The sequence below is a fragment of the Leucoraja erinacea genome, chromosome 20 (genome assembly GCF_028641065.1).
Source record: "Leucoraja erinacea ecotype New England chromosome 20, Leri_hhj_1, whole genome shotgun sequence".
In the NCBI taxonomy this organism is placed as follows: Eukaryota; Metazoa; Chordata; class Chondrichthyes; order Rajiformes; family Rajidae; genus Leucoraja; species Leucoraja erinaceus.
The window spans coordinates 30,631,670-30,655,271 of NC_073396.1; the positions used below are offsets into that span (position 1 = coordinate 30,631,670).

The 23,602-nt window shown below is 40.4% G+C and overlaps 1 protein-coding gene across 1 annotated transcript in view; it reads right to left on the reverse strand.

Moving 5' to 3' along the window:
* Nucleotides 1-366: 366 nt before the first annotated feature.
* Nucleotides 367-23,602, reverse strand: part of LOC129707033 (ubinuclein-1-like) — a 73,521-nt gene continuing 50,285 nt past the window's right edge. The window contains 7 exon segments of the mRNA XM_055651773.1: nt 367-2,268; nt 4,013-4,102; nt 15,271-15,541; nt 17,512-17,577; nt 17,579-18,736; nt 20,976-21,018; nt 22,898-22,948. Of these exon segments, the coding sequence (XP_055507748.1) occupies nt 2,216-2,268; nt 4,013-4,102; nt 15,271-15,541; nt 17,512-17,577; nt 17,579-18,736; nt 20,976-21,018; nt 22,898-22,948 (1,732 nt within the window). The 3' untranslated portion in view covers nt 367-2,215.

Below are 23,602 nucleotides of genomic sequence, written 5' to 3' on the forward strand. Positions count from 1 at the left end.
CAATGACCCCAGGTTGCATCACTGATGATGTGTTCAGGAGCATCAAGAGATGTATTTTATCAATGCTCCTAATGTGAGAGAATTCCAGAGATACACCACCCTATGCAGGAAGCTTTTGTCGCCCCCTTTAGGATTTGGGATGCAAATCATCTTCTCCTTGGGATTTATGAGGCTTTCAGGTCACAAACTTAATCTGGTGCTACTTCTCCAGGCATATATCCTGTGTGGCAGAATGAAATAATATCTCAGTGCAATAGGCAAAAGTTGGTGAGATTGGCAGAGTAGATACGAGGCGGTATCCCTCGGAGGAGAATCTATAATGTGGGCTCACAAGAAATGCTGATAGAAATGGATAGAAACAGTCTATTTTCTCCAAAATTTTCTAGTTTATTGACATATCCGTGTGCAACAGAAATAACCAACCTTTTGTCCTGCAGCAAATACACACACAACTCTCAAAAATAATATACAATGAAGCACCATCATTCAAAGTAATATCTATTTTCATTAAAACAAATTGAACTTACTAGCACAATCACAATTTACAGAGTTTGAGAATGATTATACAATTTCAAGTAGAGCTCAACTTCATTAACACAAAAATCAGATCTAGCAATTTTCAAGTCCTGAGTTTCTGTAGAACATTTATCATGCCTGCGAGTCACCCATAGCATTAAATATGACTGAAGCACTCCAGAAATAAAATGCTATTGTGTTAAAAATCTTATGAAAATGTCCCAAAAAAGTTTCAAATCATCGGCCCATGACCATGTTCCACAAGCTAACGTCATCTTTATTGAAAAAATCTTTGGCTTCTCTGCCGACATGGTTCTTTTTAAATCAACTAGATTATGCCAAATTTTGAACTGCAAGGGAATTTATTTTAAAATAAACAAATTACTTCTCAAATCCTGTACTTTACCTTAAGTTTTAAAGAAAAGTGTTGGACAAGGATTAAGAATACATGAAACCTCACTTCACACTTCCCATTTTCTGCATTAGAAGCAAAGGCACTGCAATTGTATGACCAGCATCTGCTACAATGCTGTCTATACTTGCATTACCAAACAAATATATTTGACAGGGATATAACAAGACAGACCATGAAACCGCCTTTAGTCCTAAATTCCCAATAAAATGAGAAACTCCAAGGAGTACGCGAGATTAATAGCTTATTTTTAAAAACTGTTATATACCAGACCATTGTGATCAGTCGTAGTCACTAACAAGTTTCTATTTAGGTGGCTAACACAGCTGGGTCCCTAATGCAAACTATTTCTCATCCATCTCTAAATAACTTGTTACAGTTCATAGATTCCAATTTTTCTTTTGCTAGATGCACGGCACACAAAAGAGCGGCTCAAGAGTCTTGGGCCTTGTTAGTGCATCAACAGAGCTGAGGAGTACAATGTAAATACACTCTTTGAAAACAAAGAGTACAGGCAATAAATAGTAATTTAACTTAAAAAAGATCTAATGCATCCTGCTGACAAAATCCACTCAAACTGGAACTTCAATTTCTTTAAAACAGATAACTATTAGAGTAGTGGCTGTGTCTATAAGGGCAATACCTTTTTCTATGTAGCTTATCTTGAAACTAGCGTTGGTCTGTTTACCCTACCTAAAGAGAGTAATTATCCCCAAGAAATGTCCAACCTCACACGATCATGTGCCTACGTGTCCAGGTAAACAGTGTTCTGTCAGTACAGATTCCAAGTTGCTGCCTGGGCAAATTATAAAAGCTTTAATTAAGTCTGCTGCTGAGTACAGGAATAACCTATGTAATGAATTAACAAAATATTGAAAGTAACATTTCTAGCTGCCTTATATCTCTGGAATGCACCACATACAAATTTGCTCTAATGACCTTCATTACCATGTCAGTACTACAAATGTTCTTGCATAGGCATTCAGTGGAAGATACTTTTCCATACACTTTGAATCTAAGCACATTCTAAACCCACTTGATGTCCTCCAGCTATCATTATTCTGCTGCAGTAACAAGTCCTTTCCATCTGTCAGTCTCAAAGGTATTCAATTTCAACACATTCTCCTTGCCCCAACATTAAAGGGCACAATTAATCATTTGATAAAAGAAAATGTAGAGTTGGCTATTTAGCCTTGCAGCTCCTACAGGTTGACCATTGCCTTTGATGTCTACAGCGACACCAGTGCCGATGCATCAGCTTCATTCAACTGTGCCTTGTGCCAGAGGTCATTGCATCTTACGTTGCATGCTGGAAGTCTCCCCATGGATTTTGGTGCCATCTGAATTTGAACAAAAAGATATTCAGTGAGTGGCAATATCTGATTGAAATCAGGAAAATACAAATTCTGCAACCAAATAGAGGCTGAAAACCTTTGGGGGCTAATTAAGATTAGAATGGCTTGGAAGGACAGCTTTGTCACACCTCCATTCCAATTCATTACCTGGCTTCTAAATCAGCTGTACTGTTAGATGCAATGCAAATCCACCCTCCTCCTCCACCACCCAATATTTCTCCCATTTTTCCTTTCTTCTCAGCCGATTACTTGCTCGAGGAACAATTCCACGGCCTATTTTGGCCAAATGGTCATTATTTACACTCAAGCTTGAAGACTAAATTAGGTATAGTTAGGTGGAGTAGGAAATCACAGCTGAGAAGGATAATCCATTTTCTCTTCCATGCCTCAACATTATAACTATTCCGCTTACACTCCACATGTTCCGCATGTCTATTACTTGCCATATGAAGTGAAATAAGGCTCAATCCTGAATAGAAAATGCAAGTTTTCTAATTAATCCTCTCAATTATTCAAATCAACTTCAAAATGTTGTGGATAATAAACATTTACAAATCAGTTCCTGCCAAGGTTAATTTAAAATAATTCAGTACTCTCAATAGCTCATCATACAACTGTTGAAGCGAATATTCTTACTAACAGAGGTAAGGCAGATTAAAAAAGCAACTTGAAGATGCAAAGTCCTGAGTTTCACATATGGAGGTCAAGAGGAAGAGGAACATGCAAACCAGAGATCAGTATCGAATACCGATTGCCCGAGCAGCGCTACCTGAAAAGATTTGGAAGGGAATGGGAAGAGGGCAGGTTTGTGGGACTAATTGACTGCTCTTACAGAGAGAGAGCATGGAATCATTGGGCAAAAGTCCTCCTTCTCTGCTGTAACCATTCTGTGGTTGTGTAAGTAGTGGGCGGGAGAAGATTTATCCTTCAAATTGAGCAACTCTAACTTGGACATAGGTCCAAGTTCCTCTAAAATTAACTCATCTTATATCTCTCAGAAGTTCAACCCATGAATGTCATTAAAAATTTACGTATGTGACCAGTTTTCGACTGAATAGTTGGATCACTAGAGATTTGCAGTAATCCAGTCAGTCAGACCGTTTCAGGTCACATTACTATACTCAACTTGTTGATTCACTAACAGAAGTGCAAGATGCACCATATCAAACTTCAATGCGAATTAGATCTAACCCACAAATAGTGAGCAGTGTGCGAATCCGGCACATTAATTCATAAACAAATAAAGTTTGGACCAATAAATGGCCCACACAATTGTTAATTAATTAACAGACAATTAATCAATTAAACGTTTGGACTAATAAATGGCTCAGATTGGTGCTCCATTCCTCAATCGGTTATTTATCAAATATGTTGTTTAATGTGATAGGAGCATTAGTTTAAAATATTTAGCAAAGTTTAGAATATTAAAATGAATATATTTATAATGCTGATGGCACACATTTACCATGTGTTATTGCAAGATCTTTAAAACAAAGAACTTGAAACTAGAGGTACAACTGCTTAACACCCAAATTTGCCACTTAAACATCGCTTCCAGTCTGACTCTTAAAGGATACATAGAAAACAACATGATAAAGAGATGAACTGTTTTGCATCACATCCATTGTCATTAAAATTACATTATAAATGAAACTACATCCCATATTTTGCTATCTTGTTTCTGGTGGGATTCAGTACGTAAAGAGACACAAGTCACATGTTGTATTACCTTGGAGAGACTGCTGTATGTGGGTGGGCAACACAGCATGTGGAAGCTGCACTGCATGGTGTGGGGTAGAGTGTAAGCCAGCAAAAATACCTAGAGCAAGGGCAGAGAGAAAAGCCAGTTGGTGAGAATGGAAAGCCACAGCACTGAACACTACAGCACTTATGCAGTTTACTGATCGTTTTTAGCATAGCCACCTGCCACAATAAATACAAAAATCAGCTTAAAAGATGTGAAAGCAAATAGATGCCACCCACTATGCATAGTGTATCAATGGCACAATGGAGAAGCAAATCAAAATTAGATTGTAGGCAAAGGACATTCAACCATTACATTTTAATTTTAAGCATTTTTCATAGCTCTCCAATGCAGGATTTTCAGAGAATTTATGATAATTTCATAGTGGTGTAATGTCAAACGTTTACTTCTTCTTGGATACCAGACACTTTATTGGCGAAGATATTTAATTAGCCACTTGTCAACACACTCAAAACATAGTGCAAAATCAATGTTATTTCTGTGGAACTCTGGATACATGTTTGCAGGGTTCACGGAGCCTACACCAGCAACTACACAGAGCATATGGAAGGCTACTATTTTTGCCTTTAAATATTATAATTGACAACAAAGATTCATAAGCACGCAAAACGAAATGTAACCATACTGGCAATTCCTATTTTTGACGCAGATGCAAAGTTTTAATTTCAATATATATATGTGAGTAAAGGCTCACCACAATGCTCACAATAGAGCTGACACTCGGATAGCAGCAAAAATACATTTTCTGTATAGGTCTACTCCTGAACCCCCAAAACAAACACTGTGATAACTGGAAGGTAGAGGGTGGCTGAAAGAGAAATAATACACCAAGTCTGTAGTTCCCATATTTTAGCCCTCAATCAGAACACAGCATACACCTTTCAGGAATGCCTGTTCTTCAAAGATGAGTCGAGAGAATTAAATGTTTAATTGTCATGAATACCAACAATAGAATAATTACATTTATACCTGCTGTAGCTTTAACAATAAAACACCAATATTCAGAAAACAATAAATGAATAACTGTAATATAGGTAATAATAGTGCAAGCAAAAACAACGATCCATGGAAGATGATGACTGTCGAGGTTAGCGTTGGGTAGAGTTCTAGAGCCTGAAGGTTGCTGAGAAGAAGTTGTTCTTGAATCTGGTGGTCACGGTATTTAGGATGCTACACCTTTTTCACCATTTGCTACTTCACCTCAGCAGCAAAATGAGAGAGTGGCTAGGATGATATTTGCCGATAATTTTAAAGGCAGAATTTGAGCTGCCGAACCAGACAGTGATGCAATCAAACAAGTATACTCTCTACCGTACACCTGTAGAAATTCAAGTATTCATCGACACATCAAATCTCCTCGATCTTCCAAGGTGATGAGGATGAAATTTAAGTCGAGACAATCTGCTCCTGACCAAGAAGGATCTCTCTTCCAAAGCCAGAATTCTCTGACAGACGACAGGCACTCCAGTATGGCCGCATCTCCAGTTGAACCCTACATCCCCAGCTTCTCCCAAGAACCACTTCACTAATGTCAGGTTTTTCTATCACCCCCATGTTCTTTGACATCATTGACAGTCGCACACGGTATTGGCGAGGCCATATTTGGAGTACTGGGTTCAGTTTTGATCACACTGTAATAGGAAAGATATTGTTTAGCTGGGAATGATGCAGACAAGATTTACGAGTATGTTGCCAGGACTCGAGGGCCTGGGCTATAAGGAGAGGTTGAGCAGGCCACGACTTTATTCGTTGGAATGCAGATGAGGGGAGATCTTAAAGGTGTACAAGATCATGCGAGGAATAGATGGGGCAAATGCACAGAATCTTTCACCCAGAGTAGGGGAAATCAAGAACAAGAGGTTTAAGGTGAAGGGGGATAAATTATAAAAGGATCTGACAGGCAACTTTTTTTTTTTTACACACAAAGGATGGTAGGTATATAGAACGAGCTTCCAGAGCAGGCACGAACACAATGCCTAAAAACATTTGGACAGGTACACGGAGAGGATAGGTTTCGAGGGATATGGGCCAAACACAGGCAGGCGGGGCTAGTATAGATGGGGCATGGTGTTTGACATGGGCAAGTTGACTGAAGGGCCTGTTTCCATGCTGTATGACTATGGCTCTCTTGACTAAGGAACACAATATTGTTCTCCCTTAGAGTCCATACAAATGTATTTACAGCTATAACGGACACACAGAATACTTAGTAGCAATGTAATGTGTGTAATGTAGGTAATAATCCTCAGATTACTAATGCCTGATTTACGCGCACCTGTACACAGATACACACATTTGCGAGCTTGCCGGGATGGATGGGAACGGGGTTGCTGGCTGTTGCGGGGATACAGGCATCTTTGGCCAGATAAGAATGGGGCATTATCTCCGGGCTTTCACTTCACGCCCAATTGCCACCTCCCACAACTAATTGTGCCTGTGTCAAGCAGCTTACACCCATGCACACTCACTCACTGAGTCAGCCAGTCACTCTTCCCGCATTGGCAGTCACTCTTCCTGCATCTGCTTGCTCTTCCTTCACAGCTGTTGCTGTTCATTTCCAACTTGCTAACAGTTCAGGATACCAACAATTCTCTCCGGTACAGAATCTGGCCATAATCTGGAGACTGACTGCAGTCGGTTCAGTGAAAAATGGAATATAATGGACGACCGGGAGCTCGCAGGTTGCAGGTTGGTGACCTGTTTCCGGAGCTCCCGCAACTACAGCTGCGTCCGCTGGACTGGAGGGCGGCATCTTCGGCCTGTATCGCCTCAGCGCAGAGGGAGAACAAGGAGGGAAGAGACAGAGACTAAGACTTTTGCCTCCATCACAGCGAGGAGGTGCTTGGTGAACTCACTGTGGTGGATGTTAATTTGTGTTTATTGTATTTTTTGTTATTTATTATTATTGTGTATGACTGCAGGCAACAAAATTTTGTTCAGACCGAAAGGTCTGGATGACAATAATCTAATCTAATCTGGATGACAATATAATCTAATCTAATAATACAGTAGGACATGTTAAAAAAAAAAATTGGAAGTATAAATTGGATATTAAAGACATTATTTGGATTAACAAGCAATAGGCTGGAAAATCTGTTAGTCTGGCATCAAAGTATTAATTGTCAAATTGGCCGAAGTGCCAATTATCTGTGTACAGAAAAAATACATACCTGTTCTTCTATTAAGTATAATACATTGTATTCTCCCGACCCATTGTAATCAATGGAAGAGAATAACTCCCACAAGAATCTTATTGTCAAATACAGACATGTCAGTCTACAATCAGTTAAGCTGATTCTCACTATATTCAGATATTCCGTTTAACTGATGGAATAACCAAAATAGTAGACTTCTAGAGCGAGCCTAGAATATAGGCTAAACACCACAACTGTGCTCCTGACCACAGCCAACCTCTGAACCGAATTAGAGATCTTAAGTCTATATACAAATTTGCTCTAAGGTACTTTTTGCATATCATGGATTGGACATAATGAGAGTGATAAATTAGGGAACACCGTTGCCTGGACTGAATTGATTATAACATCTCGATTTCAATTGGGAACCAGAGAACCACTTGTCACTTTGGAAATTGCCAAGCAGAAAAAAAAAAAAGCCGTCTTGCTTTAAAAAAAAGTTTAGGGAAAAGAATAGTTTCCATGCCACTTTCCAGCAGTAATTAAATACCATTATCTCTTAAAAGAGTTGATGTTTTGGCTCATCGGAACAGGAAATGGGAACAGGAAATGGGAGAAGGCAAGTGTGTTACGTTTTGGAGAGGGATAGATGGAAAGAACAAAATGGAATGTTTGTGAAATGGTATAGACCAAAGGTGTCACAGCTCCTAAGTCATAGGAGCAAAAATAGGCCCATCAAGTAGACTCCGCTGTTCAATTATAGCTGATCTATCTTTCCCTCTCAACCCCATTCTCCTGCCTTCTCCCTGTAACCTTTGACATCCTTACTAATCAAGAGCTTGTCAATCTCTAAAACACACCCAATGATTTGTCCTCCACAGCCTTCTGTGGCAATTAATTCCACAGATTCACCACCCTCTGGTTAAAAAAATTCCTCGTCTCCTTTCTAATGGTATGTCCTTTTTATTCTGATTCCGTGCCTTATGGTCCTAGATTTTCCAATTAGCACAAACATCTTATCCACATCTACTTTTTCCCAGGCCTTTTACCTTTTGGTAAGTTTCAATGAGGTCCTCACTCATCCTTCTAAACTCCAGGAAATAGTGGCCCAGAGCCACCAAACACTCATCATACATTAACCCACTCATTCCAGGGATCATTCTTGTAAACCACAGGACCACTCCAACAGCAGCACATCCCTCCTTCTATATGGGGCCCAAAACTGCTCACAATACTCCAAATGCAGTCTGACTAGTGCCTTATAAAACCTTAGTATTAGATTCCCTGTTTTTATATTCTAGTCCTCTAAGTGAATGTTTTTGCCTAGATTTAATTTGCCTTCCTTACTACCGATTCAACTTGCAAATTAATCTTTTGGGAATCCAGTCCCTTTGCGCCTGAAATTTCAGAATCTTCTCCGCATTTAGAAAATAGTCTACACCTTTATCTTACTACCAAAGTGCATGAGCACATACTTTGCTACTCTGTATTTCATCTGCCACTTGATGCCAACCTGTCCAAGTCTTCTGCAGATGGGTTACAGTTTCAGATACAGTTAGACGGTCATATCCGATTTCATCTTCTCCCTCTCTGAATTTGGTCATTACCTCCTTTACCTTAAGGAGGTTCCTTTAATTTAAGGACCCTAATCATATCCGGTTCGTCACACAACACCAAATCCAGAACAGCCTTTTCCCAATAGGCTCAATCACAAGGTGGCAAAGTACCAGAACAGAAGGGGGAAGAGTCGAGGGTTTACCAGTAGTGGTTACATTTAATATTACATTTTGAGTGATCTAGCAAGCTTAATCAGAAGATGGGGTGCTATTCCATTGGACAGAGTCAACAAATATAGGAGGTTGAACACAGGCACCAGAGAGTAAAAAAAGTGGCTTGGAAAAATGGTCAACCAATCTGCATTTGGTTGCTCAAATATAGAGACCATATATAGATTAAAGAAGAGGATGGAGACAGGCCTTTGGCTCACTGAGTCCACGCTGGCTATTGATCACCTGTTGACACTAGTCTCCGTTACCCCACTATCGCATCCACTCCCTACACATTAAGAGCAATTTGAACGGACCAGTTAACCTACAAATCTGCAAATCTTTTGCACGTGGAAGGAAACATTGGTATCCTGAAGAAACCCATGTGGTCACTTGCAATCTCTACAGGCAACACCCAAAGTCAGGATCGCACCTTTGTCTCTCAAGACAGCTGCTCTAACAGCTGCGCCACTTTGCCGAAAGTGCGAGGATGAATGAAAGCAATATGGCACGATTACCACCAAAAACTGGGCATCAAATACAAGAATGGGAAAATTATGTTGCAGCTCTACGAGACATACTGCACATCTCGTATGTGTATGTGACAAATAAACTTGACTTGACTTGACTACTGGAATATTTGTATGGTTCTGGCGGCCATACATTACATTTGTTGCGTATTTTTCATTCATCTGTTCAATATCTCTCTATATCACGTTTCCCTTTCCCTTGACACTTACTCTGGAGGGTCTCGACCTGAAATGTCACCCATTATGTTACACCAGTTTTTTGTGTGTCTATCTTCAGTTTAAACCAGCATCTGCATTTTCGTCTTACGTAGGGTCCGGTTCCACTAGAGTGCAAGGAGAGACTCGATAAGCCCTTTGGCCCAGCTTGTACAACCTGACCAATTTACCTACCAGGATCGGTCCCATTTTCTATGATGTAACGGTCATTCTCATGCTGTAATTGTTCCCACTTTGATCGCTTTCTCTGACCGTTGCACATACTCAGTGTGAGAAAAATGTGCTCATTAGGTACCTTTTAGATCTTCCCCTTTATCTCAGATCTATGCCCACTAGTTTTAGACTCTCGCACCCAGAGCCAAACACTGACCATTCAACTTTTCAATACCCTTCATGATTCTGTATATCTCTGTAAGGTCACCCAAGCCTTCTACAGTCCAAGGGGAATGTTGCAGCATACCACGTCTCTACATATAACCCCAGATCTCCAGTCATGGAAACATCCCGGTGAATCTATACTACACCTTTCCCATATATTGACATCAGTAGATTAACAAGACTTAGAAACATCAACAATCGGTGTAGGAGTAGGCCATTCGAGCCAGCACCGCCATTCAATATGATCATAATCCACAATCAGTACCCCGTTCCTGTCTTCTCCGCATATCCCTCGATTCCATGAGCCCCAACAACTCTCTTTTGAATGCACCCAGTGAATCGGCCTCCACTGCCTTCCGAGGCAGAGAATTCCACAGATTCACAACTCTCTGCGTGAAAGTTTTTCCTCATCTCAGTTCTAAATGGCCTTGTGGCCCCTGGTTCAGGACACCCCCAACATCGGGAACATGTTTCCTGCCTCTAGCGTGTCCAACCCCTTAATCATTTTATATGTTTCTATAAGATTCCCTCTCATCCTTCTAAATTCCAGTGAATACCAGCCCAGTCGTTCCAATCTTTCAACATATGACAGTCCCGACATCCCGGGAATTAACCTCCTGAACCTACATTGCACTCCTTCAATAGCAAGGATGTCCATCCTCAAATTATGAGACCAAACCTGCACACGATACTCCAGGTGTCAGCTCACTCCTGTACAACTGCAGAAGGACCTCTTGGCTCCCATACTCAAATCCACTCATTATGAAGGCAAACAAGCCATTAGCTTTCTTCACTGCCTGCTGTACCTGCATGCTTACTTTTAGTGACTGATGTACAAGGGCACACAGTTCTCATTGTACTTCCCATTTTCCTAACCTGACACCACTCAGATAATAATCTGCCTTCCTGTTCTTGCCACCAAAGTAGATAACCTCACATTTATCCACATTATACTGCATCTGCCATGCATCCGCTAACTCGCCCAACCTGTCCAAGTCACCCTGCATCCTCATAGCATCTTCTTCACAGTTCACACTGCCACCCAGCTTTGTGTTATCTGCAAATTTGCTAATGTTACTTTTAATTCCTTCATCTAAATCAATATACAGTGCATTCAGAATGTATTCAGACCCAGTCACTTTTTCCACATTTTGTTATGTTACAGCCTTATTTTAAAATTGATTAAATTCAATTTTTAAATCATCAGTCTACACACAATACCCCCAGAATGAAGAAGCAAAAACAGGTGTTTAGAAATTTTTGCAAAGTAATTAAAAATAAATAACTGAAATATCACATTTACACAAGTATTCAGACCCTTTACTCAGTACTTTGCTGAGGCACCTTTGGCAGCAATTACAGCCTCAAGTCTTCTTGGGTTATGATGATACAAGCTTGGCACACCTGTATTTGAGTAATTCCTCCCCTTCTTCTCTACAGATCCTCTCAAGCTCTGTCAGGTTGGATGGAGAGCGTCAATGCACAGCTATTTTCAGGTCCCTCCAGAGATGTTCGATCGGATTCAAGTCCGGGCTCTGGCTGGGCCACTTAAGGGCATTCACTGACTTGTCACGAAGCCACTCCTACGTTGCCTTGGCTGTGTGTTTAGGGTCGTTGTCTTGTTGGAAGGTGAACCTCCACCCCAGTCTGAGGTCCAGAACGCTCTGGAGCAGGTTTTCATCAATGGTCGCTCTGTACTTTACTCCCTTCATCTTTCCCTTGATCCTGACTAGTCTCCCAGTTCTTGCCGCTGAAAAACATCCCCACAGCATGATGCTGCCACCACCATGCTTCATCAGTATTGGCCAGGTGTGAGCGGTGCCTGGTTTCCTCCAGACATCACGCTTGGCATTCAGGCCAGAGTTCATTCGTGGTTTCATCAGACCAGAGAATCTTGTTTCTCATGGTCTGAGAGTTCTTTAGGTGCCTTTTGAAAAACTCCAAGCGGGCTGTCATGTGCCTTTTACTGAGAAGTGGTTTCCGTCTGGCCACTGTACCATAAAGGCCTGATTGGTGGAGTGCTGCAGATATAGTTGTCCTTCTGGAAGGTTCTCCCACTTCCACAGAGGAACTCTGTCAGAATGACCATCGGGTCACCTCCCTGACCATGGCCCTCTCTTCCGATTGCTCAGTTTGGCCGGGCGGCCAGCTCTATGAAGAGTCCTGGTGGTTCCAAAGTTCTTCCATTTAAGAATGACAGAGGCCACTGTGCTCTTCCGGACCTGTAATGCTGCAGAAATTGTTTTATACCCTTCCCCAGATCTGTGTCTCAACACAATCCTATCTCGGAGGTCTACAGACAATTCCTTCGTCTTCATGACTTGGTATTTGCTCTGACATGCACTGTCAACTGTGGGACCTCGTATAGACAGGTGTGTGCCTTTCCAAATCATGTTCAATCAATTTAATTTCCCACTGGTGGATTCCAAATCAAGTTGTAAGAACATCTCAAGGATAATCAATGGAAACAGGATGAACCTAAGCTCAATTTTGACTGTCATAGCAAAGGGTCTGAATATTTTCAGTTATTTATTTTTAATTACTTTGCAAAAATTTCTAAACACCTGTTTTTGCTTTTCATTCTGCAGCATTACGTGTAGATTGATGATTAAAAAAAAGACTTTAATTCATTTTAAAATAAGGCTGTAACTAACACAATGTGGAAAAAGTGAAGGGGTCTGAATACTTTCTGAATGCACTGTATATTGTAAATAGCTGCAGTCCCAGCACCGAGCCTTGCGGCACCCCACTAGTCACTGCCTGCCATTCTGATAGGGACCCTACTTTTTGTTTCCTGTTTGCCAACCAATTTTCCATAGATTAATGACTTCATCTAGATACCTTTTAAATGCGGTGTATGTTACTACCAGGCAATAGGTTGCAAATTCTTAAGGGGCTATCCCACTTGGGCAACCTAATCCTCGAGTTCTGGCGAGTTTGCCCACGACTCGTACTCGTAGCATGGTCGACACGAGGTCGTAGGAGGTCTTTGTAACTCTCCTTCATGCTCGAGAATAGTCCCCGTGTACTCGAGGCCTCAGCTAGGTCGCGGCGTATTTGCCAACATGTTGAAAAATGCCCGCGTGTAAAAAAAGGTCGATATGGGGAAAAAAAAACAACTTTTTTTATTCGTAGGTTTAGTCGTAGTAGGTCAGCATGTTAGTCGTAGGTAATCGAGGGTAGTCGAAGGTAGTCGTAGATAGTCTTCATCATAGTCAAAGGGAGGTTGACTTCACTCTCCACTATTCGGTGTCCAATTTTCCCCGAAGTTAGTTGTAGCTAGTCTTCAACATAGTCGAAGGAGGTCTTCAACAAGACATTTTTCCCCAAACTCTCCTAAACTCGCCAATTAGGTTGCCCAAGTGGGACAGCCCCTTAAGTTGTTCAGTGAAGAAATATTTCAACTTCTCTAATCTTATTAACAAATCTATGTCCTAGATATTGTCCTCTGTTGAGATATAAAGCTCTCACCCTCTTTCCTCAAACCAAAGAGAGGATAGGATTCCCCTTATCTTCACCTTCCACCCCAGCATCCTCCAGTCACCTTCTTGGTCTCCCAATTACTTTATTATACAATTAAATTGCAACTCCTTCATTCTTGTTTACATGAAAGACGAATCGAGCCAATCTATCCTCTCTAGCACTGGAGTCATTCTCACCAATCTCCACCACGGCCTCTCCAACACCATAACATTATTTCTGTTACCTGATGATTAGAGTTTTACACAATCTAGCTGAGACTTAACTGATATTTTGTGCAATTCTAGTATGGTTGTTTATTCTCAGCCCTATATGTAATAAAAGTATGTTGTCTCCACATCCACTTGTCCAGCTTACTTCAGCAACCTGCGAATATGCACTTCAAGGTCCCTTGCCTTCTCTATAGATCTCAACTACTCCAACATTTGTCAAGTAATTCTTTGCTTTACTTGGCTTCTGAAAATGCACGAACTTGCATCTCTCCAGATTGAATTTCATCAACTATTCCGGTGTCAAATTAACTGGTCCACTAATAACTTTCAACAATCTCGAACAATGACACTACTACCACAAGCAAACTTCTTAAATGTGGAGGACACAAGTCTAATAATATAAAGCATAATAAAGTAAAGCTTATGTTAACCAATGAATTTAGTGAAGTTTTGCATCCTATGCTTGTCTGACCTCAGATTCAGATTCAGATTTAACCTGATTTAAGATCAGAGTAATATTGCTTTTAAACAAAGGTACAACATTAAAAGAGTTACTGTCCTCTGGTGCAATGTCTCTAGACAAAGTGAACTGGTAAATGATAGCTGGGGCCAGTTTTATTTCTTCCTTTGCTTTTATTAAGATTGTCAACTGTCTATTGCTGCCCTGGGTGGCTGGATTTCACAAAGTTTTGTCTTGCTGCGATTCCCTGGCCGTATGCCGACAACTACAATGCAGATTCCAAGCCAGGTCAGAACAATGGAACGACATTGACTTCAATGGCAAATCTAGGCTAGCAAGTGTGGAGGCAAAAGGTACCGTTTTTAAAAACAAATATCAATTTAGTCTACTGCTGCTAATTATTGCTCAGTATTTTGTGACTTTAATTATTTTACATTAAAAAGTCATCCTTAAAATTGAGACTTGGGGGAAGTCCAGATGTGAGGAGACTGTGCACTAATATTTCAGTGGGTCAAATCATTGAGCAATACCCAGCACATTGCATTTGTAATAGTAAAGATCACATTACAGATCCCAGTATTTCAGTTTCTTCACAATAGGCAGAAGTGCTATAACATCGACAATGAAATGTCTTCAGGGGAAAATGTTCATGATAGAACAAATCTAATTAGCATAGCCATGCTTACAGGTTCAGTCATCATAATATCTTAAGGGTGGAGTTGTTAATTGTTTCAGCTGGCGGGAAATAAAAGAACAACGAACCATCCATAAAACAAACTTAATTTTAGCATTAAACTGTGGGTTGAAGAAAGCCAATTTGCTCATGTAGGTTACCAGTAAATATCTTCAATGCAATTATATTTGCCATAGAAAAAGGAGCAACACCAACATTTTATACAAAAATAATTTATACTACTTAACATGCTGATTAAATTCCAAGTTTCCACTCCCAAAAATAATTCAATAAAATAGCATTGTATGTGATTCCAAGCCACCAGATGGACGCCTGGTTCACCCTCCAAAAGACTCTACAATGTACAACTTACTATGTGCAAGGCCATGGTGGAATGTCCCCGGGGCAGGACCCGTGACAATTGCATCCGTTGATACGGCTGATTTTGGTGCAGAGTCTGAGCCTAAGGTTAAAACTGTAGGGAATGTAAAGTGCATAGGAACAATGCCTGGCATCATCCCGAGTGAGGCTTGGCTCAGAGTTGCTGACGTTATTTTCTGGTTTGTTGTATTAAAGGAAGGTGACAGAAGGCTCATAGATGGAGAACTTGCAAGCAATGCTGCTCCTGTGGTAGCCTGTAAAGACTAAGGAGAAAAAAAAAATCAAAATAAATGCCCATTTGAAATCATATTTAAAATTTTAAACATTAAAACTATACTTTAACTTGAGTTATTTATTTTCAAGTTGAAAACACAAGCAAAGCCAGTGCATTTTATTTTGCATTACAGCAACTGAAACAAAATATTGAGACACTAATATTTCTACATAAGTAAATAAAGGACACCAATTATAAAACGTTGCTTACATCTTAAAACAGCAGAGTACAAAATGTTACTCTTTTTACATCTTGTGAAAATACCATCAGAATGTGGCCTTTTTACACACAATGCCACATTGAACCGGCATTATTTCCCATTAAGCGTGTAGGGAAGGAACAGCAAATGCTGGTTCACACCGAGGATAGTTAACTCCAGAATAAATCTATTTAATATTCACACTGAGGCTTGAATACATCAGCCAAAATAATCTAGTCCATTGCACAATTACACTTGGTCCATCACACAATTAAGAATTAGATCTCTCAGCAAAAGCTTAAAGTCAAGGAATATGGGGATGAAGTGAAAGGGGCTGCGTGGGGGTGGGGGAAGAGAAAAAAAAGGGATCCAGGTCAAGGGTTAGACACAGCCCGCTAAGTAGATGTTTTGTCAACACCAGCTCCGTTTTCTTTGATTTAGGTTGAATCAGCATCCTGTTCTGAAAGCAATGTGATTAAAACAAACGCTCAGCCACAAATGGGAACCATAGATGCTGCCTCACCCGCTGAGTTTCTCCAGCATTTTTATCCACCTAGCCACAAATGGGAATGTTCTTGGTTATTCTTCACATTTGCACCACTTGTGCTACAATTTGCTGTGTTCACCCACCCAAGCACCGCAAACTTAAGTAATAAACATCTATTTTGGATCTTCCATTTTATATAATAGCAAAAATAAAGGGCAAGGAAGTACCAGGAGTGAAGATTTTAATTATGGAAAGACAGCAGAGTAGGAGAACTGAACTTGAGTAGTATGAAATGTTTTTTTCAAAAAGGGGAAACCCTGGCAGGCTTTTAATGAAAAAGACTAGTTTGTCAACGCAAACTATGAAGGACTAGCATTACTTTTATTTCTGATTCGGAACTGTTACGAAAAAAAAAAATTGCTTGAATTAATCTTGATTGCTTTTATTAAAATTAAAAATGCTCTCGCAAAATCTCTTCTGCTAACCAACATTTATTTTTACCCTTTTAGGCAAACTAGATTATTTCCTTCAGAGTAGTTTGAAAGTCCAATTCAAGCTCCCCTTGCACATGACAAAAATTCCAAAGTCACATCCCTTTCAAATAGAAGTGAATAATTACATCCAAAGTTTAATAGCACAAAGAACCACAGTTTTTCTTTCCATCAAATCAAATATAATCTTGAAAGTCAAATTCAGCAGTGCATACATATAGCGTGAACTAAAATAAAGCAATTTAATCCATACTAAATATTGGAAACATGAGTTCAACAGTATTATTGTACACAAAATATGAACTAGCATGATGACTAAACGTTCTCAGTTGCAGAGATCAGTTTGATCCATTCACCGATACAGTTCAGCACCAGAACATTTAGTGGACCCTTACAGAAAAGGTAAAAATATCAGTAAAACATGACTGAGTAAACATTAAATATTGAACAAATATTGCATTTTCTTTGATTGCTGAAAATATATACACACTTTAAACAATTATAGGTTGACTACAGCAGAATGACTTGAGCACAAAATAACCTCATTTGGGACATGCAACTTAAGTAGGCATTAACTTGTAAAACAATTATTTGCTTTGAATAATATCACCAGTGGCGTATGTACATAGAAAAGGAGCAAATAAATGAATACTCAACATTTTTAGAGATGAAGGATTCCACGGTATAAATAACAGGAAGATCAGCATGTTAAATTATAACCTTCTTTCCAAGTTATGATATTGTATATATTAAGAATAAAGTGCATTCCTATTTACACTCACCAGCATTGCTCCTGTAGCTGTAGAATTATTAACAACTGCAGGTTTAAGAGAAGTAGTAAGCAGTTTTAGCTACACCCTGTGTCCCACTAGAATCTCCATTACTACCACCTGGAGGAGCCACCAGAGTCAGTTTCTGAGAAATGGAGGACTTCTTTACATTAATAATAGGTGATTGCCGATTTAACGCCTGGCCTGGAGATTGTCTATTTAGATGACTATTACAGGATAGAGAGCTTTGAACACTGGTTGTGTTCGGAATAGGGTTACTGGAAGGGGAAGAATGTTTTGTTGCTGAGACCAAAGTCATTGGCGATTTAAAGGGTTGATTTATGGAGCTCTGTGCATTGGTCTGTTTTGATGTACAACTGACAGACGTAACTGAAGTGCCAAACGTCCGATGAGTACTGGGAGATGTCAGTATGTTACTTGCTAAAGATGAGGCAGAATGGAAATTCTGCGTCTTTGTTGACGTTTTTAGATGCTGAATTAGTGGCCGTTGTTGCAATTGGCTGGTGGTTTTAGTCTGAGAACTGTTTTGCAGTTTGCTTGTGCTGAAAGATGGTGATGACATGTAGCTTTTCTGCTGTGAAGTGGTCGGGTGATACTGCTTGGCAGCCTGCGCCGACACCTGACTTTGAACATGACGTTGCAACCCGTGATGCTTCGGTTTGCTTTGGAGCGTCTCTGAGAAAACCTTGCTGTTTGTTGAAGAATGGTTTTTAAAGGCAATGATAAGACTCGTAGCACTTTCTGAAGTCCTCTCCTGAGACAGTTGCCCCAAAGCTAATGCCTGCTCAGCTAAAAGATTGAGAGATGAACTTGACTGAGTGGCAGGTGGCGGATCAGATAGGGAAGTCGGAATCTTCTGTACATATTTCTTCTCTTCCGATGACACCACTGCGGTTAACTTATCATTTAATGGATTTGATGTTAAATGACTGAAGTTGTTGGTACTTCCTGCAGCATCATTAAGAGCAGCCAATGCTTCAGACACATCTTCCAGAGAAGGCTGATTATAGGATAGATCCTCGTCAAGCGAATCATCTAAACTGAAGGACTGAGGAGTTGTTGTGTTACTGGAACTCTGAGCAGCACTGGAACAAACTGACACATTTATTGGGGTCAAAGGGGAAGTGCATGGTCCCGGCAGATAGGAGGCAGCGTTACTACTGTGAGCTGAAGTAACCGATTGCTGCAATCTTCGCTCTGCTTTAAGAATATGGTCCTGCAAAAGGAAATCAAAAAAGTGTATTAATGTTTAAATCCTTTTAAGATGATTCATTTTGCCTTACATTCCCCATCATCAACATTGGAGATTTTACTGCATGAAGAAATGCTTGTTTTGATTAGTTTGGAGATACAGCATGGAAACAAGCCTTTCAGCCTCCTGAGTCCACACCGACCAACGATCACTGTATGTTATCCCACTTTTGCATCCTACACACCAGGGGCAATTTACAGAAGCCAATTAACCTACAAGCCTTTGGAATGTGGGAAGAACCCTGAGAAAACCCACGCGGTTACAGGGAGAACATACACACTCCGTACAGGCAGCAACCAAAATCAGGACTGAACCCGGGTCACTGGCGCAGAATGTTAGCAAATCTAACGCTATGCAATCGTCTATAAAATCGTTTGGTTTAGACCAAGTGATCTTCGTACCAACAAATTAATACTGCAAGAAAGATTACAGATTTTAATGGTTGTTTTATAAATCTCTTATCTCAGTATCTATAGTATCTGTGCCCAAGAATATCCATAGGAAAAGGAATACTTATTTCAACTAATGACTCCAATTCAACAAGTTGAATAAGCATCTGAATTTTCTGCAATTACACATTTAGTTTGGTTTAGTTTAGAGATACAGCATGGAAATTGGGCTTTCGACCATCAATCACCTGTTCGCACGAGTTCTACTTTATCCCACTTTCACATCCATACTTCCTGCACACTAGTGACGTTTTTTAGAGGCCAATTAACTTGCAAAGCCACACATCTTTGGCATACGGGAGGAAACTGGAGCACCCGGAGGAAATTCATGCGGTCACAGCGAAACGTGCAAACTCCACACAGAGAGCACCCAAGGTCAGGATCAAACCTGGTTCTCTGGCGCTGAGAGGCAACAGCTTTACCAGTTGTGTTGCATTGCCCTAGTCAACTTAGTCAATTGCAATCAGCACAATGACATGGTGAACACTACAGGGGATTATCAGGCCTTTCAAGTGGGGAGGAACAACCAACCTATTCTTTACACCTGCTTCAGTTATAAAGAAGAAGTTATCAAACTAAGACAGATGATCCGAGCGAGTGCACCTAAACGCAAAGTTCACTATTGCATGAGTTGGTGAATCTTCATAATGCCAGAATTTCAAGCATTTAACTATTCTCAAATACAGTAAATCCTCATTTTAACAGACCCCTTTATAATGGATTCCAGTTATAGCAGACGGAGCCCTGACTTGCATTGCCTCCTTGGTTGCTCAGAGTGCAAGCTTCCGAGGGCCCCCACCCGACTCGCAAGGTGCACCTTCCTTCCACTTCTTCCTTCGATTTGTCCTCCTCCTCCTTCTCCTGTCGTTATGTCCACCTGGTCTCCACACCCACACCCCTCTCCCTCACCTTCTCCTCCGGAGTTGCCAGCATCAAGTAACCTTGGAAGTGGCAGCTGGTGAGAGGAGAGGGAGCCACACGGTGACCGAGCAGGTCTTGTCAGTGGCAGACACAAAATGCTGCCGTAACTCAGCAGGACAAACAGCATCTTTGGAGAGAAGGAACGGGTGCCGTTTCGGGTCGAGACCCTTCTTCAGACTTGTTGGTGGCAGCCGTCTGAAGAAAGTGCAGTTCCAAGGGGCTGCAACGTGGATCAGACGAGGAGAATCGGCACCAAGTTTTACGGTGAAACAACATAAAGTGCTGGAGTAAATCATCTGTCCATGTTCTTCAGAGATGCTGCCTGACCCGCTGAGTAACTCCAGCACTTTGTGTCTTTTTGTGTATTAACCATCATCTTCAGTTCTTTGTTTCAACTACATACAACGATAATAATATCTTACTATCATAATCGTTATAACGGACAATTACAGACATAATTCCTCCCCCGTGGTCAATTATAACGAGGGTTTACTCTATTTCCCAAAACAGTCTTTATTCTCGTAGTGCTTCTTTTGTTTGCTAAAGTTGAAGCAAGTCAATACTGAGAAACACATCTCCACATTTGGGAGGAAAAAAAGCTCAGACAAGGCCTGGAGTGGGTCCAGAATTAACCAATTTTGTTAAAAGAATATCATTTTTTCTCACCTGCCCCATTTTTGATCTTTAACATTATAACAATTTTTGATCAAGGATTATCATTGTTACAAATCAAAATTGTGTTAGTTTGGATACAAAAAGTCAAATGTCTGAGAATCTGTATTCTAATCCTTCTCTGAAAGCCCATATTCCCATATATGATTAGTAACACGTACCTTCATTTTAGACTTTGGGGGAGCAATAGTTTTCTTCTTGGAACTGAAAAAAAATCCAATAAACGTTAGTATGCAGTTACAGTTGTTGGATCTCATTATTACACCAAGTAGTTTCAACTATAACAATACCATGTAATTAATACAAATATGAACTCATGCAAAAACATAATTTAGCTGAACGGGCTGGAGCAATGGTTGGTAGCAAGACAGTTTATTTGATACTTGTAGGGGAGGGAGGACTGCAAGAACATTTAGGACAAGGGAGTACTTCAGTAAGTAGAAAACATCCCATATGCAAGGCCAAGCAACATGTGTAAAGGGTCAAGGATTGAAGTTGATAGGAGGGGAAGAAAACGGGTGCCAAGTGTACTTTTCACAAATTACCCCAGATAACATGTTGCATTTAATGGCCAATATTGGTACGTGATTACTGATTGTTAATGGGATAAGGTTTTTAAAAAAAAACACACATTTGCAACAAATAGTAGAAATCCAAAGGTTGTCTTTCTGAATTGACAGGCAGGACTATAACTTGAATTAGACACCAATGGCCACTCAAAGGCTGGGAAGTAATTTAGCAAGACTTCTGCCCAGGCAGCAAATGTGAAAATTAGAGTAATTGAAAATAGGTGTAAAAATAGTGAAAATAGACAAAAAAAAAACCTTTATTTCCATACAAATGTACAAACTTTATTTGTTCACATTTTTAACAATAATTCCATAAAACTCGCCTCCAGACTCCTTGATATAGGAGTTGAGGTGAGCTGCTGCCACTGAAACCATGACTATCTGATCCATAGACCACAATCAATGAGGACAGGTAACAACACAACCCCCACAATAATTCTCAATGTTGATGCCCCTCTAAGATGCATTCTCAGTCCCCTACTATACTCCCTATACACTCATGATTATGCAGTCAAATTCAGCACTAACTCTATCCACATATTTGCAGATTATATCTGTTGTGGACCTATTACAAACAATGATGAGACCAAGTACAGGAAGGAGATAGCGAATTTAGTAAAATGGTGCCTGGACAACAGCCATTGCCTCAATGTCAATTACATGAAGGAGCTAGTTATCGATTTCAGGAAGCATGGTGAAGTATATGCCCCGATCGGCATTGATGGTGCGGAAGAGGAAATGGCCGAGAGCTTCAAGTTCCTTGGCGTCAATATTACCAATGGTCTGTCATGTACCAATCACATTGAAGCTACACCAAGGCGGCACACCAATGGTCTCCACTTGCTCAACAGAGTGAGGGAAAATGGCATGAGTTCAATGACTTAAACTTCCAGACGTGCACCATAGGAAGCACTTGGGCACTGTTCATTACAGCTTGGTTTGGGAACAGCTATGCCCAAGCCCGCAAGAAATTGCTGCAATTGTGGATGCAATTGACTCCATGTGTACTTCACAATGCCTCAGGGAAGCAGCCAATAAAACCAAACACTTTTCCAATCCCAGTCATTTTTCCTTCACTTTGCCATTGGACAGAAAGTACAGAAACTTGAAAGCACACACCACTAGACCAGTTATCAGGCTTCTGAACCGTCCTCCTGTAAGCTAGGCTACAGTCGATTCTCCCCCACGTCATTGCCTGCAGACATTAGACTATCTCTAAAACTGTTACATTACAGTGCAGAGAACCACATGCTGCACTTTGTATCTTTCCCTTTGGTCTACCTATCGCACTTGAGCTTGACTTGATCGTATTTATGTATAGTATTATCTGATTTGGTTCGATAACGTGCAAAAAAACAAAACAAACATGTTTTGACCGTATCGTGATACACGGAGCAATAATAAACCTAAACCTAGTTACATGAATGAATTTCACGTCGTCAGAGTAGTTGATGCAGTTGTTTTATGGAAAAAATAAACAAATACATAAGGGAACCGAATATGTATATACTTACGGTACCGAGGTGACATGTGCATGTACCATCCTGCTTTCTTTGAACAATGTTCTATTGATAAAAAAAAATGAACAAAATATAATTTTCTTGTCTTTCTTACTTCCCCAGATCAGTTTTGTTGACATTGCTTGTTCTTGTTCCAGCTACACTAACCACAATCCAAAATGAAATCTATGTTGCATCTCAATCTCCAAAGACTTTGCAGAGGGGGGCCTGCAACCCGCTGTATGCATTCCCCACCGTCCCACATTCATGGACCCCCCCCCACCCCCCAAGACTTACGCTGAGAACCAGGAGGGTCCTGGATCCAGATGCCATGGTTTCAGGATCTTGAACAACGCAACCTGGTTTACTTCAACAGGCCCAAGCAAGCTCTGCCAACAGAACTGCTGAACAGTCGAGATTACAACATCATGTTTAAATCTGTCTTATCAGCAGTTCTTGGATTCCCAAATTTTCCTTTCTGTTGTAATCACGCCATAATCAGAAGGACACAGTTAATGGAGAAAACCTACGAAAGAAACACTCTAAGAAAGCAGCAATGAAACAGTTTAAGAATTTTAAAGCAACATTCATTCCTACAATTTGTGGTCAGTGGCGAGGCAATAGCCATACTATTGACCTTAAAAAAAACTTTACAAGATTTGGTGACTCCCAAGGCAAGAATGCAGCTAAATCCAAGGACTGTCACCATCAAGGATCAGT